Raw genomic sequence first — 19,758 nt, forward strand, 5'->3', positions numbered from 1 at the left:
AGCTTATAGTCTAATGGGGGAGACAGTATGACTTTTTTTAGTAGGCATCTAGAAGGTACATACAGAATAAATGGAAGTTAGCGTTAGAAGATAACAGTGATGTCCATCCTCATATGTCACAGAGTCCTTGTGAAGAGGAAACAATCCTGTATATGTAAAAGCTAAAGATGCCACAGATTTAAATGGTTATTAAGTAGCTCAGACCTTGGTCTGGAACTATACCAGGTCTAATCTTTGCTGTTGATAGCAAAGACAGAATCTAGCACCTAACTCATTGAATCCTTATTATCCTCATTATCAGAAAGAAAGTGGAAAAAACCCCACTAATTCCCTGCCTCGTATATCAGACTGTCCCAATTACAATGAGAATTTTACCTTGTATTGAGATGTTACTGATAGCCTGCTGCTTTCTTTTAAAAAAGGCCTGCTGTGTCTTTCTTATAACTGCTCATTATGATGACATTTGCTGAAAGGAGATGGATCATCACACAATAAAGATTGGCCTTATCTTATTCCCTCTGCCTCAGAGTGAGCAGAGAACGCCACCAAAGTCTTTGATACTTCGCATTCGAGAAAATGAAGTATTCTGGGAGAAATGTCTATCTGTCTGTCTGTCTATCTTCAGGCCTGAATTTCTCCAAATAGTTCCCCTTCTCATTTTGAATTTAATCAGGAGATCACTGCCTAGCTGATCCCCACGTCCTGGAGCCATAACTCATTCGTGGCCAAAGTGCCCCCTTTTAATTTCCTCCCTGGCCTGAGGCCAGCTGTAAAGCATGCTTGGGTCTGTCTCCTGCCTGCTGGCAGATCAGGTTTTTACATTACACTCCTTTAAGTTAATTTTAGAAACTTGAGTTGCCATGGTAATGGTTCAGCGGGGTTTTCTCCGTTCTCTTTTGATTTAGTCATTTGCTGGTCGGCCCTTTAAATTAAACTTTTTTTTTTCAATAAGCATCTAAATTGGGATGAGAGATGTGCTTAGAATGACGATCCTTGTAGTAGCTCTAACCTCACAGGAAAAAAAAAATTAAAGGGATGGGAAAACAGAAGTGAGTGAGTTGACACTGTTGGTCTCCAAAAGGCAAGGCAGTTCTTGAACCAAGTCTGGTTACTGAGAGCCGCAGACTTGGGGAATGACAGCATCTCAGAGTCTGAAGAAACCAGAGTGGCCTGCCTGCCCCTACCTTAGCAGAAATCCTCTCTACAGCGTGACTAGCAAGAAGTCATCCAGCCTGTGCTCAAAGGCCTCAAGCAAGGCCTACCTACTACCACCTGAGGCTGTCATTTCCATTTTGGGTTAGCTATAATTGTTAGGAAGTTCTTTCCTGTAAAATAAGTTGAAATCAAGACTTCTTCTTATTCAACCTATTCTCCAGACTTTACCATCTCTTTACCAGCAGCCTTGTCCCGCTCACGATGCTTCCGCCCTGGGGCCTGTTCTGATTGGTGAGCCATTTCACAAGGCCCTTGAAGCATGCTCCCTTCATTCTCAGCTCAACTCACACTCAGGAGCCTTGCCCTTCTGTACCTCCCACCTCCTCCTTTCCAGCTCCCCTTTATGTTTGGTGTTCACCCATTAAAATGTATACTCCTTGAGAGGAGGGACCATCTTATTTACTTGTGTCTCTAGGGCTTGAGCACTTAATAAACGCTCTATCTGCTTCTTTATCACTTCTACTTATTGCTCCTGGTTTTGCCCTCTGAGTCCAAGCAGTACTAATCTGATCATTTTTCCATGTGGCAGTTGAAGGAACCAGAAATAGTTTGCTTTGCCTGGAGAAGAAAAGGCTCAAGGGGGACCCAAGAGCTGTCTAAACATATTTCAAAGTTTGTCCTGTGGAGGGAGAATTAAGTTTGTTCTGAGTGATCCAAGACAGTGGAACCAAGAGTACTGAGGGAGGGAGGAAAGTCTCAAAGAGGCAAAGGTAAGCTTGATATCAGGAGAAACTTCCTAGGAATCAGAGCTGTCCATAAGTGAGGTGCTGTCCAATAGCAGAAGGGGCTGTCGCCAGAAGGGTGGGCTGCTACTCTTTGGACGTCTTCACGCAGAGGTGAAGACTGCCTGTTCGATGTTCCTTTCTTCTGTGACTGGACTACGTGATCGCTGGGATCCTGGCCAACTATCAAACTCTCGGATCTATGTACAAAAACACCAAAGGCGACTCTGAGCTTTGGAGGGAAAACACCAGGGATTTTCTAGAGCCGGAGCTCATGTCTTCAGTATCTTTCACAGCTGTATTGGATCAGGAATCTTGCTTGGCCAGATTAAGGAAGTCTGGTCCAGATGCATCTAGAGGAAGGAATGATGTGTCCCAGAGAGGCCATAGAGAACGGAGGCTCAGAAAATGTTGCAAGATTTACAAATATGTGGAAGGATATGAGCAGGGAGTGGCAGGTGTTTCGCCTTTTGAGGTTTGTTTTTTTTTCCATTTGCTCATAGGACACAAAAGTACTTTAGCAGAAGGTCAAAAGAATGCTTGTAAGTCCATGGCCCTTGGGAGGCAGTGTAAGAGTATTAGGTTTGGAGACAGAGGCCTGGGTTCAAATCCTGGGTTTGTCGTTTACTACCTGTGTGACCTTGGGCAAGTCACAACCTCCCTGGGCCTCAGTTTCTTCAGCTGTGGAATAAGAAAGTTGGACTAGCTAGTCCATTCCAGCTCTTAATCTTATGATCCTTTGAACTTATGAAAGCACAGGGAGATTGTGGAATTTCCATCACCGTGGAATTCTCAGGTTCAAATGGAGAACAGTCAGGAATGGACCTGGTTGGGCATTTATTCACCATGACATATGTGTCATAGGAGTCAAAGCTTAACAAGATTATCCAGTCCAACCCTTTCTTTGTACACATAGAGTCTGTAGCCAGAAAAACAAAAAAGGTCCTCATTTTACAGATGATGAAACTGAGAACCAGTGTGCCAAGTTAGTAACAGCTGGCATTTGACCTCAGGTACTCTGGCTCCAGATCCAGTACTCGTTCCATTAAACCACATTCAGACTCTTTCTCCTGATGTTTGTTGTTGTCATCAGTATCGGGAGCTCCCAGTGAAGAATTCCTCCCCCCGTGCTCATCAGCCACCCAGGCAGTACCCCAATTCCCAACAGCCCCTCTGTTGTACATTCTTTTGTCAACATGACCAGCTTTAATATCGAAGTACTAGTTTAGAGACATCACCTGAGAAGCGTAACGTCAATGTCTTTGTAATGGGAGTGCTCAATCTAACATCCATAAACTGTTCTTTTAAAAATTCTGACAACTGTATTTCAATGTAATTGGTTTCCTTTGTACTCCTACAGCTTTTATTTTATGCATTTAAAAATGTTATTGTGAGGAATCTGTACAAGTTTCACCAGAATGCCAAAGGGGCCATGATAACAAAAAATGATTTCGAGCCCCTGCGCTATAGGTTGGCTTATAAGTTGCTTCAGAAAGAGGAGAGAGTCTGGTGCCCACTTCAGGGTCCTCAGCAGCAGCTGCTGACTTCCTACCTCACAAATCTAGTGTCTTGCTCCTGATTGTGATAGTACAGAGCAGCTCAGTAACCTTCCTGTGGCCACACAGTTAGCAGGTGTCCAAGCTGAGGTTTTAACCCAGATCTCCCAACTACCAAGTCCAACAATCTTCCTACCCCTCCATACTGCATTGGTTGGTTCCTTAGATGGGTGAATGGGGAGGTGGATGGATATTGGGTCTACCATTTTGGAAATGATGAAGCACACATCTGCCCCTCCACAATTCCAGCTCTGTTGGCTATTTTTCCAAAGGATTCAGAGAGGGTTATATTGTCCCCACCTGACTTATGGGAGAGAATCGTCTAGAGAATGAGGACAACATTGCTGTAGTCCACTCAGCATGTCATGTTCCGCAGAAATACTGCATAACTTCTAATATCTTGGCAAGCCTGGTGGTTTTGTATTCAAAGGTTGGACCTATTTAGGATCTGAGAAGCGGCTTTCTATCACCTTTTAGTAGCAGAACAGAAGGTAGAACTTCTTGACGTTTGTCATATAACTGGTATGATGTTGTAGAAAGAACGGCATAAATGGTTTGAGAGAATTTGCATTTAAATCCTGACTCAGCTACTGAGGTCACATAGCCTAGTGCTAGAACCCAGGATTCAGACCCGGAATCAAATCATAGGACCATAGATCAGGAGTTGGAAGGGATTTCAGAGGCCAACTAGCCCAACCCTGTCACTGTACAGGCTCCCAATATGCCCCTAGGAAATGAAGTGGCTTGCCCAAGGTCACCCAGGTTACAAATACCTGAGGTAGGATTTGAATCCAAGACTTCTGCCTTCAGAGCCATTGCTTTTGTCCCTCCACCACTCCAAATTCCATTTCAGTGTGAGTAAATGAGTGATGATGGGCAGGTCACTTAACCTTTCTGACCCACAGTTTCCTGACCTGTAAAATGGGATTGCATCCACTTCACAGGGGTGTTGAGGGAATCAAATGGAATGATGCATGTAAAAATTTTTGCAAACCTTAAAGCACTATAGCAATATTATATACATGGATATAAATCATTATTATAATTACTGCCGATGTAACCCTTAGGCAAGTCACATACCTCCTCTGATCCTTGGTTTACCTTTATGTAAAATAAGGGGATTGAACTAGATATCTAAGTGCCACACCTGTCACATAGTACATACTTAATAAATGTTGATTGATTGATGAAGGTCCCTTCTAACACTAAGCCTACTGCTGGAGGGGGAGGGAGATATTCAGTCTAGTATGGCATTTTTTTTTCATTACTTATCAAACTATCTGTCATTCTACTATTAAAGAGGAATCCCTTTGGCTCTTGAAGGCTTGTCTGTTTTTGGAATTCCTTATTAAAGAGCAAACACCGACGGAGTAACAAGTAGCTGAATGCAGTTATCTGCTATTGGATTAGCAGCTAGCCCAAGCAAGTTCCTGTAGTACTCAGCTGAGGAGCTGGTTGCCGAAAGAGAAAAGTGAAAGATGCAAACTTCACCCACCTCACACCTTTCCCTAGAATTCATCTGACCCTAACGTTCCTTCTACCTGTACATTCCAGCCATTTCCTTGGCCTCTTGTGGTCATTGTTGTCGGGTCACGTCCAACTCTTCATGACTCCATTTGAGGTTTTCTTGGCAAAGATACGGGAGTGGTTTGCCATTGCATTCTCCAGCTCATTTTACAGAGGAGGAAACTGAGGCAAACAGGGTTTATGTGCGTTTCTTCATCTGGTGAAGGAAATGGCCCCTCCAGCTCTTTCTGTGTGTGTGTGTGTGTGTGTGTGTGTGTGTATGTGTGTATGCACGCACACACACGCGCACACACACACATGCACACACACACACACCCCCCAAACGTACCCAGAATGGAGATGGCCATGACTTATTCCTTTTAAGCGCCTCAAGGATTCCTTCCTGACTGCTGAAGTGGGAGCTTTCTTTGCTGGGGCAGCAGAGGATGAAGGGCGCAATAACAGCCCTCCATTCTAGGTCAGCAGGGCCTTGCACAATTTGTACTCAGATATTTGAAAAACTTGAGAAACTGTGAATTTCTTCATGGTTAATAAAGCAACAGCGTTGAGTGCCACTTGTAATGTTTCTGTTATCAGCCCTTTTTCCTAAATTATTCAGAAAGTTTTTTACACTCAAAAGCTCCCTGCCTGCACCCTCAGCATTTCTCAAGTAATAAGATTTAATGGGTGGAAGTGGCATTGATGAACTGATTTTGTATGGGGCGCTATCCAGATTCACAGATCTAGGGAACAAAAAACCAAGGAAGGCTTCAGCTCTATGGAATTTGAATTAAATCAACCCATGCCTCCTCAGCCCTTGTCAAATGGAGGAAACAGCAGAGTAGGCAGAGGGTTGGAAACCACCTGGGTGGGATTGCTCATTTAGCACTTCAAGGAGCTGGCTGCATAATCAGGTGAGCTCAACCTAGCATCTCTGCACTCCTGGGGACTTAATAGATTTTATTTGATGATGGTAATGATGAAACCCAATGGGATACAGGCCTGGTGTGTAAATTCTGTAGCTAAACAGAGTGAAGCCACAAGAGGATTCCCCCAAATACTCTCTCTCTCTCTCTCTCTCTCCCCCTCTCTCCTTCCCTCCCTCCCTCCCCATCTCTAAACTAGGTAACTGTAGTTATATTTCACCAATCTATAGCCATCTCTGAAGGCCCCAGCCACTAGAAACTTCACTTTATCAAAACTGCTGGTAGGGCACAACCAGCAGGAGTGTTGAAAGTAGGGAATGTTCAGATGGTGTTTTCCTTGGACTGTGTAATGGACAGGGGACTGAAACGAGAGGCCCATGTTTATGTCCCAGGTCCAACACTTACTTACCAGCATTGGGCTTCTGGGCCACGTGCTTAGTGTTGTTGAGTCACGTCAGACTCTTTGTGACCCCATTTGGGGTTTTCTTGGCAAAGACACTGGAGTGGTTTGCCATTTCCTTCTCCAGATCAGGCAAACGGGGTTCAGCTTCTTGTCTTTGAAGTTTAGTCATTTTCAGTTGTGTCCAACTCTTCATGACCCCATTTGGAGCTTCTTCACAAAGATACTGGAGTGGTTTGCCACTGCCTTCTCCAGATCATTTGACAGATGAGGAAACTGAGGCAAATGGGGTTTAGCCCTTTGTCTTTGAAGTTTAGTCATTTTCAGTTGTGTCCAACTCTTCATGACCCCAAAACAAGCTTCTTGGCAAAGATATTGGAGTAGTTTACTATTTCCTTCTCCAGTCAATGAACCATCCTGAATTTCAGTTTCATTATCTGGAAAATGGACTTGATAATCTGTGTGCTGCCGACCTCAAAGGATTGTTATGAGAAAAGCACTTTTAAACTCTTAAAGGATGATGCAAACGTGAGCTTTATTTCCTTGCTGTGTCTAGGTGTAGTCTCCCTTTGGTGATTCAAGAAGCACTATTCAGCACTTAATCATTAAGCATTGATTAGGCACCTACTATGTGTCAGCCACTATGCTCAGTCTCAGTCAGCAGGCAACAAGCGTTTATTTTGTTAAATGAGGTTTTATTGATGTCTTTTTCATATATAACACCATAATTTTCACCATATCTCTCTCCTTTCTAGTCATTCCATATTTAAAAAATAATAATAATTTTAAAGAAAAAGAAGAGGAAAATATCTATATAACTGATCCATACATATGAAAATATGGACAATGGACAACTCTTGTGCATCTGCCACCCCTGCAAAGGGGTGGGCTGGAGGTGTCTTCTCATACCGCTTCTTTCTTCAAGCCAACTCAACAAGCAATGTTTACTATGTCTCAGTCAATGTGCTAAGTTCTAGGAGTATAAAGAAAGGTGAAAACACCCCCTGCCTTCAAAAAGTTTACATTCTACTGAGGATAGAAGGTGAAGTCAGAAAAGAAAAATCATGGCATACAATGACATATCAATTATCAAGCATTTATTAAGCACCTACTATGTGCGGTTAGGTGGAGAAGTGGAGAGTGCCAGGCCTGGAGTCAAGAAGACTCATCTTCCTGAGTTCTGATCTGGCCTCGGACACTTACCAGCAGTATGACCCTGGGCAAATCACTTAATCCTGTTTGCCTTAGTTTCCTCATCTGTAAAGTAAGCTGGACAAGGAAATGGAAAACCATTCTAGTATCTTTGCCAAGAAAACCCCAAAAGGGGTCACAGAGTTGGAAATGACTGAACAACAACAAGAAATGTGGTTTTCTAAGGCAATGTGCGGTGGCAGGGATCCTTGTGTCTGGCTTAGTGGCCCTGTTTCTACTTGAGTTTAATACCACTGAATTAGATGCCCTCTGAGCTCCTTTCCATCTGTGATTGTAGGATTCCACGAAAGGAGAAGGAAATAGGCCAGGAGCTCAAGGGAGAAATGGGAAGAGATGGAAACTTTCCTGTGATTTACAGTGCTTTGAGTTTGAGGGACAAGGCAATTGTGATATTAGTAATTGGCCAGGAGGCTCATTAAGCTCTTTAGAAAAGTAGGCCTAGTTAATGATTTAATAAAAGATGACATTTTGAACACAGTGGAAATTATACCAAGCACCGTTGAGTTATATAATGTCATAATCTCCCAAGCATGTGTGATTTTTTTCCCCCTCTCCTGCCAAAGTGGGGAAATCTGGAGAGAGTCTGCTCTCAGAAATGTAAACGAGACTGTTAGGCTATACAGACATTTTACATTCCAGTCATTTTAAAGAGGGATCCCAGATGGACTCTTAAGACCTCAATTGCTTACACAGAAGTTGGTGTTCTGAAAACCAGGCTGGCTTGTCAGCTCTGTGAAAAGTTGTCCCCTCCCCCACCCCTTCAACCACCTTCCTCCTTTAAAAATAACCTGCTGACAATTCACTGGATCCTGAGCACCGCAGAGATAATGGGATTTTTCTAGCCCTTGTCTGTCAGGGCAACTTGAGAAGGTATTAGTGTGTCCTTAAGTGAAGAGGAAAGGGAAACCCTGAAAATGGATTGTTTCCCCAAGTTTCCATATGAAATAGAAACACTTGGCAGAAGGTCAGAGATTGGGTGGGGATCTGGGGTGATATTTTGTGTTAAGCCCTGGGTCTGAAATAATCTCACACACATACACACACACACACACACACACACACACACACACCCCATCTTTTCATCCTCTAGGTGTTCCCCGGGAGAACAGCTTGTCAAAGATGGAGCTCTGCCCATTCTTCCCAAGGGTTGATTGGCAGGTAACCGTCTACAAGAAATTCCAAGACAGATTTTTCCCCCCCACACACGTACTTACGCACTTAGCCGTCCTTCTGTCCTTGCAGCTCTTCCATCTTGTAGATGAGATGTTAAATGGGTTCGAAGCACTTGAGATTCACTGCGGTTTATTGGATTGTATTTCAGAAAATCTCTCAGGGAAGCAGTGATAGTAGCTGGAGAGATGCTTCCTTACCCTCATCTGATCACATTTGGGAGTGGAGGAGAGAGGAGTCTGAGCATCTGTAGACTTTGGAAAGGCCATGTCCTTCTGTTTTTAGCTTGGCCTGGAGCCCACCTGAATTTAGAATATTTGGAGGGTAGGAACTGTGGTTTATTTCTCTTTTCCCCCCTTCGTTCCATCTTTGTCTCTACAGGGCCTAGGGTAACACTTCTTAAACTGTGGATCTCCACCCCATATGGGGCAGTGAAAAATTTGGTAACAGTAAAAGGTTTCTGAATGCGCAACGACCAAAAATTAATTAAAAATCAAACGCATAATGAATCGGAGGTGTTTCTGGCAGCGCACACCCCTGTGTGCAACTTCCCTGCAGCCTTAGTTCTGAACACAAAACATGCGCACTTTGCACTGTGCACGCCCTCAGGCCATGCAGCACCAATTAACACTGAATACCAAAAGGGGTCCAGAGTGGAAAAAGTTTAAGAAGCCCTGGTCTGGTATACTTCCTACAGGCAGCCAGGTGGTACAGTGGATGGAACATAGGACTTAGAATAGGTCACGTACGACTCTCCATGACCCCATTTGAGGGTTTTTCTGAAAAAGATGTTTCTCATTTCATTCTCGAGCTTATTTTACAGATGAGAAATCTGATGCAAACAGAGTGAAGTGACTTGCCCAGGGTCACACAGCTAGTAAGTGTCTGAGGCCAGATTAGAACTCAGGAACATGAGTCTTTCTGACTCCAGGCTTGGCCCTGTATCCACTCCACCAGCTAGCTGCCCATAGAATCAGGAAGACCTGATTTCAGAGCTGTGTGACCCTGGGCAAGTCTCTCAGCCCCAGTTTCCCCATCTGTAATATAGGGATGATAAAAATAGCTACTTCATAGAGTTGTTATGAGGATCAGTTGAGAATATGTATGTTAGGTGTTCTGCAAACCTGAAAGAGCCTATAATAATAAGAGCCTGCTATTAGTATATGTGAAGTGCTTAGTAGTAAACCTTAAAGCACCATATACATATATATATATATATATATATATATATGTATGTATGTATGTATGTATGTATGTATGTATGTATGTATGTATATGTACATGTATATATAAAATCTCAGATGCAGCCCACTACTGAAGTGCACCTTGAAACAGATTAAAATGAAATTGGGAAATATTTAACAAAATAGATAAAAATACAGTATGGCATAGATGTTCATTTGTAATTTCCTGAGTAAATATATGGTCTGAAGGGATCCTTATGTGTGGTTTAATGTCCCTGGTTTCTATTGGATTTTGGGGGGGGAGGGGCAGTTGGGGTTAAATGATTTGCCCAGGGTCACACAGCTAGTAAGTGTCAATTGTCTGGTCGGAGACCAGATTTGAACTCAGATCCTCCTGAGTCTAGGGCCAGTGCTTTATCCACTGTGCCACCTAGCTGCTCCTCTACTGGATTTTGATACTGATACACATGGTAGCTTTTTTTGTTCCTTGCACATAGTAGGTACATACTGTACCCACTGCTCTTTTTCCTTATAGCAGCTGGTTCTCGACGTCAGGCAGACCCGCTGCTGCTTGCCTCTGCCACATAGGAAGAGGCGCCTTCAACATCCATAACATTCCCATTTTACAGATGAGGAAACCGAGAGCCAGAGAATAGACAGGACTCGCCTGTGATCAAATGAGATAACAGAGTAGGCATTTAACAAATGCTTGATTCCTCTCACTCCCACAGTGATGACATGAAGTGCTGGGATTTGGAACCCCAGAGCAGGACAGGGAAAGGAAGAGCTGGGCTTTTTCATCTCCAGGCCCTCTGTGCAATGCTTTACAGAGAAAGTGTGCACCCCGGGGAGTAAAGAAAGAGCTTTGAGCCCTATACTGCAATTTTTAACACAGTCTAAAATTGCTGCTGTGGGTAACAATCTTACGACGGGTGACTAACAGTCCTTTTGCTTTTGTCGCGGCTCCTCTCCCCTGGTGGCAGAGGCAGGCAGCGGGCAGGTCTACGTGACGCCAGAGAACCAGCTGCTCTACTACCCCAGCATCACCTACGCCATCATTGGCAGCTCCGTCATCTTCGTGCTGGTGGTGGCCCTCCTCGCCCTCGTGTTGCATCACCAGCGGAAAAGAAACAACCTGATGACGCTGCCCGTGCACAGGCTGCAGCATCCTGTGCTTCTGTCCCGCCTCGTAGTTCTCGACCACCCGCATCGTTGCAGCGTCACCTACAATGTCAACAATGGCATCCAGTATGTGTCCAATCAGGTCTACCACAATTCCCTGGACTTGGACTCCCCTCCCTCCTACTCAGAAGCTGTGCTGGACCAAAGGTGGGTGTCTCAGAAAACATAGCCAATCTACCAGCACTCAAAACTGAAGCATGGCTTTTATTTTTAGTCTCAGCCTGAGATTTCATTGGTGTAGGAAATGCTGTTGGCCATTTCTTTGTCTTAGTTTCCCCATCTAGAAGGACATCCCTCCTAGACACTAGAACCATCCAGCTCACATGTAGTATCATAGATATCAAGTGTGAAGGGGATCTTAGGGACAGTTGAGTCTAACACCCTGCATTATACAGACGGGAAAACCAAGATGCAGAAAGTTGCCCAAATCACAGTGCTTGTACAAGTAAGGTAGGCTGTCTAAGGACAGCGCTCCATTCACTATTCACACTGCCTCTGTCTTTGTGACCTCACGCATTAGTAACAGAATGGGAGAACAAACTAATTGTTCAATAAATAATTATGTATCATAATGTAATGATATCAAATCAATCCATTGTAATAGGACTGAGAAATGGAAGGGACCATGATGGTCAGCCATTCTCATTTTATAGGTGAGGAAATCGGCCTAAATGCTACAGAGAAATGACCACTGGATCTGAAGTCAGAGAACCTGGGTCCGAAACCTGGACCTCTCACTATCTTTGTGACCTACAGCAAGTCATTTAATCTCAATTAATAAAGTAACCTAATAACAATAACAGTAATAATAATAATAAATTTCATATGAGTTAATCTTATAGAGCCAAGTGGCTCATATCAGTTCGGGCACAATGGGGAAACCTATACAAATCCAGTCATTTTTTTCTAAAAAGTCCATATGTGTTAATCTCAGTTTAAGTAAATTAAAATCAAGCCTGAATTTAATTGGGTTAATCTCGGTTTCCCTTAATTGGAATACAAAGGGATTGTGCTGGATGGCTTCTAAGGTCCCTTCTAGCTCTGGGACTATGACCCTATGTTTATAGAATTGGACGGGACCTCAGATATCATCTCACCCAATTCCCTAATTCATTGATGAGGAAACAGAAGCTCACGGTTAAGTGACTTGTCCAAGGTCACATAGGCATTAAGTAGAAAGAAGGATTCATATGATCTTAAGATTAAAAGCCAGAAGAGACCTCAGATGTCATCTAGTTTAGCCACCTCATTTTATAGGTCAGGAAATCTTGACCCAGACAGGTTAAGTGACTCATTGGAATACGGAAATAGCCAGCTCAGCTATTCATTATACTGTGACCCCAAGGAAATCACTTGCCTTCTCCGGTTCTCAAGTGCCTCATCTATAAATGAGGTAGTTGAAACAGATGACATCTGGTGTCTTTCCCAACTCTAAATCCGTGGTCCTGGATGCTGTACCCATCGTTCTTTTCCCTCCGAGCCCAAGCTTCAACATCCATAACATGACATTATCTCTGAAGGCTTGCATCAAAGGTGGTTGGCATCCCTCCCCTCGGAGTGTAGGGTTTCTCTTTATGAACAATGACTAGAAACAAAGACACTAGGTCTTTTATTAAGATTGCACTTCATGCCAATCTTAGCAAGGCGTGGAAGCTGAGACTTAGCTGCCATCCCCCCCATCCTGCGGATTACACAGCAACGGCCCTGTGACAAGAGAACATATAAAATGGCCGGTCTTTGGTCCCATCACCTGAATTCTAGCCCTGCCTGAGATGCTCTTGCTATGTGGCCCCTCCATTTCACGGGGAGGGAATTATGTCTTGAGAGCCTGAGTTTAATGGGACAGGTCATATCCCTGTTGAATTACATCATGCAGAGGATGTGATTTTGGCCCTGCCTAGAAAACCATAAGGAGACAGGATGGAATATCCTCCTCTGTTGCCTGAGTTGTAGTGTTTCCAAACCGCTGTAACGAACCAATCCTTGGGATCATCTTTTCCATAAGGAAAGATCAATCGACAGGTATCAATGAAGCACTTACTACATGTCAGGCTGGGCCTGCCCTCAGGAAGCTTGCAGTCTTCTGGGGAGAAAGCATGTCAGTTACTAGATATATGCAAGGTACATACAGAGTAGAGGGAAGGTAGCCTTACAAGAAAAGGCTTAAGTGACTGGGGGGACTTGGAAGGCCTCTGCAGAAGGTGGCAATTGAGCTGAGTCTTTATTTTATTTTATTTTTTTGGCTAGGCAGTAGGGTTAAGTGACTTGCCCAAGGTCACACAGCTAGTATGTGTTATGTGTCTGAGGTCAGATTTGAACTCAGGTTCTCCTGAATCCAGGGCCGGTGCTGTATCCGCTGCACCACCTGACTGCCCTCTGAGCTGAGTCTTAAAAGAAATCAGGAGAGGGTCCCCTATTTCTCCTTTTAGGACAGCTTGAAATGAATGCTTCCGAAGAGGAGCATCCTGTTGCTGGTATCACAGTCTCTGATTTATTCTTCCTCCCGCCCTTCTCTTTCTTCTTCCCCTTCTTCTCCCCTTCACAGCAGACCCCCGTGGTTTGACCTCCCTCCTCCCCCTTATTCTTCAGAAGGTGACTCCTTGAGTCAGACAGAGCTGCCCCCCTACCGCTCCCGGGCCGGGAGCGCGGCAAGCTGCAGCCCCGCAGCAGATGGTGGCCTTCTCAGTGTCGCCAGCAGTCAGCCCCAGGATGGCAGCAGCGACCCTGAGCACCCTCATCCATCTTCGGAGAGAACACCAGAGCCAAGTGACTCACTGCTCCGCTCAGGCACGCTGGGGGGCCGATAAAAGTCCAGTCTTTTTTTAAAGTCCACATGGGTTAATCTGCTGTGGCTTGTTACCATTTTGCCATCTTTGTGCTTGTGGTTGGCCTTTGGTCCTTAGACGATCACAAGGGGATGGATCAGAGGGACTTGGAGGAGGAAGATGGGGCATTTTTCCAAGGATCCCAATTGATAAGATTTGTATTTTGCCATTCGGTTACTGTTGCATTATTTCCTCAGGCTCCCATGATCATAAGACTCCCTATTCATGATGCTTCTGTGGCTCCCCCTACCCTCTCTGTCTCTCCCCTTTTTCCTCTCTTCTCTGTCTCTGTCCTTCCTCCCTCTCTCTGTCTCTCCTCTCTCCCTCCCTCTCTCTGTCTCTCTCTCTCTCCCTCTCTCTCCTCTTTGTGTCTCTGTTTCTCTCTCTCTCTCTGTTTCTCTCTCTGTCTCTGTCTCTCCCTCTCCCTCTTCCTCTCCCCCTACCTCTGTTGTGGTTTTTGGAGTATCTTGAATTTGCTGACAGAGAGAGAAAACAGTGTTTTAAAATACTTTTGAAGAACAGTGTCTTGGTATGGTTTTGTCTGATCCAAAGACCAGGATGAGATAGTGTGTCCTAATGCTACTTAATACTGCTGTGTGCTTCGGATCAGAAGAGGGAGGACATAGTGGCCAGGGAGACTCTGTAAAACTTCCTCGGAAGATATCAGTGGCAAGCTGGGATGTGGCGAACCTCTAAAACACTTAACTTTTTGTGTGTCCTGGACCCCTTTGTCAGGATTCCTTTTCAGAATCCTATTTTTAAATGCATAAAATAAATAGTAATAATAGCTACCATTTATATGGTGCTTTGAGGTTTACAAACAAGTTCTTATTTGACCCTCGAGGTAGATAATGTTATCCCCATTTTGCAGATGATGAAACTGAGGCAGATAGCAGTAAAACAACTCACCTAGGGTCACACAGCTAGTATCTGAGGCCAGATTTGAACTTGGGTCAATCCTGATATCCAGTCTTCTCTCCATTGCACCACTTAGCTGTTATACATTTTTTGCCAAATAAAATACATAGGATTATAAAGGAAACCAGTTGTCTTGGAATAGTTATCAAGACATTTTTTTTTTTAGTGAGGCAGTTGGGGTTAAGTGACTTGCCCAGAGTCACACAGTTAGGAAGTTTTATATGTCTGAGGTCAGATTTGAAATCAGGTCCCCCTGACTCCAGGGCTGGTACTGTGTCCACTGCACCACCAAGCTGCCACTTCAAGACATATTTTTAAAAAAACCAACTCACTGACCTCAGGTTAAGTAGTCTAAAGATGCTCAGGTTTTTCCCTAGGCCCTCTAGCCTGGGATGCTGCACTTACAGAGTGGGGCTAAATGGAGTGGTCCTTGGAGGGGCGCTGAATGAGAGTCAGCCCCGAATCAATTCCAGCTTGGGCCTCCTCTCCCAAAGGTCCCATTGACCTCCTCACACCATGCAGCTCCAGCGCCTAAAGTGTGTCCTCTGATCCTGATATGGTGAAAGGCAGGGAGCGAGTGCCAACATAAAGCTCCCATAGTCTCTCATCCCATCCTGGGCAGGTCCCCCCTCTGTGCTGAGCTTGGAGAAAGCGAGACTCCTACTTGCGTCAGCTAAAAAGTTAGCTTTGCCCCCGTCTGCCTCACAGTAATCACAATGATCATAACTCATAAGAGACAGGATGGTGTGGTAGATAGAGAGCTGACTTTGGAGTCAGCAAGACCTGAGTGCAAAGCCTGCCTCTCCTCCCATATGGGATGTGTGGCCTTAAGCAAGTCACTTCTCAGTGCCCCAGACAATCTTCAAAGACTATAAGTTGTAGCTTAGGGGCCAAGTGATATTTTAGGAGGTGGGGGTGAGGGTGTCCTTCTCCAGGAATTTCCCACAGTGATGAATTCACAGGTCCGAATTTTTTTTTTAACAGAAAGAATGAAAGAAATAAAACCTGATACTTTGTATTTTAAAGATTTCAAAGTGCTTTATGTAGATGATTTCATTTGGTCCTCACAACAACGCTCTGAGGAAGCTGCTACGAGTATTATTATCCCCATTTACTGATGGGAAAACTGTGGCTCATGGGGGTTGAAGTGATTTGTTTGTGGTCATATAGCTAGTAAGCGTCCATGGTGGGATTTGAACCAAGGTCTTCCTGGCCCTAAGAGCACTGCTGTTATCCATGACATTCAACTGTCTCTCTCTCTCTATCACAGTCAGCCCAGGCTTCTGTTCCAAACCCATATCCATGATTAAAAATATTGCTTTGAAGACTCATATATTGACACCTGATTACAATAGCCTTAAGAATGTCTTAGTTTTAAACTCTCTTTCGAGCCAGTTAATATTAGAATGTAAGCTCTTTGAGGGCAGGGACTATTGAGTGTATGCCTTCATATCCCCTCCACACCCAGACCAGTGCCTGGGCCCTAGTTGGCACCTAATAAACTGTTTGTTGATTTGAACTGAACTGCTAATCCCAGGTAGAGGGGTGAGCTGTCATCGACACCACAGCACCGCTTCATTCCCAGAGACTGTCTGTCCCTTCTCAGGCCACCAGACACCTCTCAACGTGGGAGCGTTTTCCTCCTTTGGAAGGTGTAAGCAGCAGGCAGCAAATGGTTTGAGTCAACCGTGCCCCATTTTGGACTTCTTCCCAACCCCGCCCCCAACGTAGGCCAGAAATACATTTAAAATGGTGTGTTTGTGTTTTCCCTTCTAGTTAAGGGCCTATTTATATGTGTATAGGAAAGGTGTACTTTTTTTTAAATGCGGTCCAAAGAGAGACAGATGCAAAAGGAGATTGTGCCTTTTTCATCTATAAACCTTTGGTAACAAGCCACACTCGACTAACCCACGTGCTAGGAGTTTGTGCACTTAACGCACTTTGGGGGCTGTTATTTATCATATTCTTGAAGGAAGCAGAAACAGAAGAATGTTCCTCTCTCTGTTCCGAGGCGCTGTGCCGGTAGGCTTTTGACCTTGACTGTGGACTGAGGAGGGAGGCAGAGGGGGCTTAGGGAGGAGAAGGAAGTGGATCTCCATGCCAGAATAAAGGGAGAATTGTCTATCCACCTCCTGAGAGAGCCCTCTGCAACATTTTGTCAAGTCACACTGATGTCTGTTACAACTGGAACTGAGCAGCGACGTCTTGGAGAAGCTCTGAGCCAGACCCTCACTCACCCGTGGGCTCAAGGAATGGCAAATGGTGTGTTTGATCCAGAAAACTTATTAAAATGTTAACTACAGGTGATGAGGGAGGGATGGGGCTGAGAGGGGAAGTTTGCTGGATTGACCTTGTTCTGAAGCAAGTGATTTTGAGGTACTCATAAAAGAACTAGCTACACACTCTGGAATTTTTAATAAAGGACAACTAGCCGTGTGTCTTTCTTTCTGAGATAGCATCATAGTAATTTTGTCTATAGCCCAGTGATTAAAAAAAAAAAGTTCTGAGTTTTAAAGAAACTTTGGCTGGGTGCATCATCTCCTCTAAGTCAGATTGATTGGTTTTATTTCTGCCCTTTGATAGTTCAAGGGAACGTCTTCCATTACTCTGGAAGTTGGTCGGGGGAAAGGATTCCAATTTTAATTAATAGGGCAGTGAGTTAATCTCATGCTCTCTCTTGCTTCTAGACATCTTAGAGAAGACAAATGGTCTTCAAAGATAAGGAAAAACTATTAATGATGAAAGAACACAGGGACATTTTTATTACAGATTTGATTTTTTTTTTAATAATGCTGTAAAAATAGAAATAGGGCCTCAGAGCCGCCATTTTTTCGCCCATAAGTAGGCAGACAAGTGGCCAGCACTCATTCTTATCTCCCTCCCGTTGGGAGAGGTTACTTCACACGCTACAAAGAAAGAGAAGCTGGACTCTATTGTAGGAAGTGAGATCAGCTGTGTAGGTCTCTCATTTCCCAGGACACTTCTGCTTCAAAGTCCCTCCTCTCCCTCCTTACCTCAAGGCTGACATTTTAGGCAAAAGAGGAAAAGGAAGAGTGGGCTGTAAAGGTCAGTGTGTGGTGTTCAGAGTCGCTGTAAACTGGAAAGGCCGTGGGGCTTGGGGGTTGTGGCTGGTTTTTTGTTTTTGGTTTTTTTAATTTTTATACTCTCGAATAAACTTGCAGTTTCACTCTTGCTAATGGTACTGGTGCCTCTTGATCTCCTTTCCACTCTCTAGGGATATGTACTGGATCATGACCAATAAATCGTTCCTGCCTGTGCCTGCTCGTCTCCTCCGAGCATTTGTAATGACTTCATTTCTGAAACTCTTTGCACACAAAACAAAAAAGAAAGGAATAGTCCTGAGATGAGAATATATCAATATGCAGAGTAAACGGCTGATTGTCTCCTCACTGTCTTTCTTATGGGGCCTATAATTTTCTTCTTTAAGACACAAGAGGGTCTTAACCACACAATAGTTACAATACTCTGCCTCTGCAACCTACATTAAGCAAGACACTAACTTCGATGGGCCTCAGAGCTTATGTGACCTCTAAGGTGCCCTCTAGATCAATGACCCTACACAAAGCAGAGGACGAAGAACTGAACTGGGAGTCATAAGGCCTGGGTTTGAATCCCAGCTCTCATTTACCACTGGTGTGACCTGGGGCCACCCATGCCTTTAAGCGTCCACACTGCCAATGCCATCTCCTCCATGAAACCCTTCCTGATCCTACCAGTGCCTCCCAACTCCGAAATAGCCTCCTGTTTACTCTTGTATTTCCTATGGATGTGTCTGGTATATTCTTATATGTGGATGTACTATCCACACATTGGCATAGATGACCTCTGCAGGTCCCTTCGAGCATGGACAGCCAGCAGTGATAGCCAGCAAAGGGCTTTGCATATGCCATTGAATTTGGCCTTCACAACAACCCTGGGAGGAAGGTGCTGTTTATTATTATCCTCATCTTACAGATGAGGAAACACGGGTAAACAAAGGCTAAGTGATTTGCCTAGGGTCACACAGCTAGTGAGTGTCTGAGGCTAGATTTGAACTCAGGTCTTCCTGACTCCACGTCCAGTTCTTTATCTATTAGGCCACCTAGCTACAATAAATCTGTAATCCTAAGAAGTTTGTATTTATGTGATATTTTCCTGGTTTGCCATATAATAATAACAATAATAGCAGCTAGCATTTCTATAGCTCTTTAAAGGCTTACAGTGCACTTTACAGATATCTCATTTGATCTTCACAACAACCCTGGGATTTAGGAGGTGCTATTATTATCCCAGTTTTATAGATGAGGAAGCTGAGGCAAACTGACAATGAGTTATCCAAGGTCACACAGCTAGGAAGTGTCTGAGGCTAGACTTGAACTCAGGTCTTCCAGAGTTCCTGGCTCTATCCCCAGTCCCACATGTAGCAGAGCTGGGTTTAGAAGTGGGGGGGGGAGGGTCAATTCCAGCCACACTGGCCTTGTTCCTCTTTACACAATAGTCCTCTCCTACCCTCCATACTTTTGCACGTCCTATATGAGGCTTCTCTGATCCCATAAGTGCCTCACTCACAGTCCCAAAATGAACTTGCATTTACTTTGCATGTATTTTGCATCCACCTAGATATTTACACGTTGTCCTCACTAAAAGAATGTCAGACATTCACTTTTGGTTTTGTCTTTGTACAAGCAGTGTCTTCCATGTAGTAGATGCTTAACAAAGACTCGTTGATCAATTAAGCCTTACTTGCCTGTATGTGACCTTGGGCAAGTCATTTAAACTCCAGGGGCCTCAGTTTCCTAATCTATTAAAAAAAAAAAAAGGAAGTTGGATTACGTGACTTCTGAGGTCCCTTCCAAGTACCATGTATGTGGTCTCCTCTGACTTAATAACCAAATATGAACCTGCCATATCAACTGCTTAAGGTGAAGGGTGGGGGCAGCTA

General features: G+C 44.2%; 1 protein-coding gene across 2 annotated transcripts in view; it reads left to right on the forward strand.

Moving 5' to 3' along the window:
* Positions 1-18,094, forward strand: part of LDLRAD3 (low density lipoprotein receptor class A domain containing 3) — a 268,228-nt gene extending 250,134 nt beyond the window's left edge. The window contains exons 5-6 of one of the 2 annotated variants that reach the window (XM_078149024.1): positions 10,875-11,220; positions 13,622-18,094. In XM_078149024.1, the coding sequence (XP_078005150.1) occupies positions 10,875-11,220; positions 13,622-13,880 (605 nt within the window). In that variant the 3' untranslated portion in view covers positions 13,881-18,094. Of the gene's footprint in view, positions 1-10,874; positions 11,221-13,618 lie in introns of both variants that reach the window. The other variant, XM_020963945.2, reaches the window with a different exon arrangement.
* The last annotated feature ends 1,664 nt before the right edge of the window (positions 18,095-19,758 follow it).

This window comes from Phascolarctos cinereus, unplaced genomic scaffold, assembly GCF_003287225.1.
Source record: "Phascolarctos cinereus isolate Bilbo 61053 unplaced genomic scaffold, phaCin_HiC Scaffold_9;HRSCAF=440, whole genome shotgun sequence".
In the NCBI taxonomy this organism is placed as follows: Eukaryota; Metazoa; Chordata; class Mammalia; order Diprotodontia; family Phascolarctidae; genus Phascolarctos; species Phascolarctos cinereus.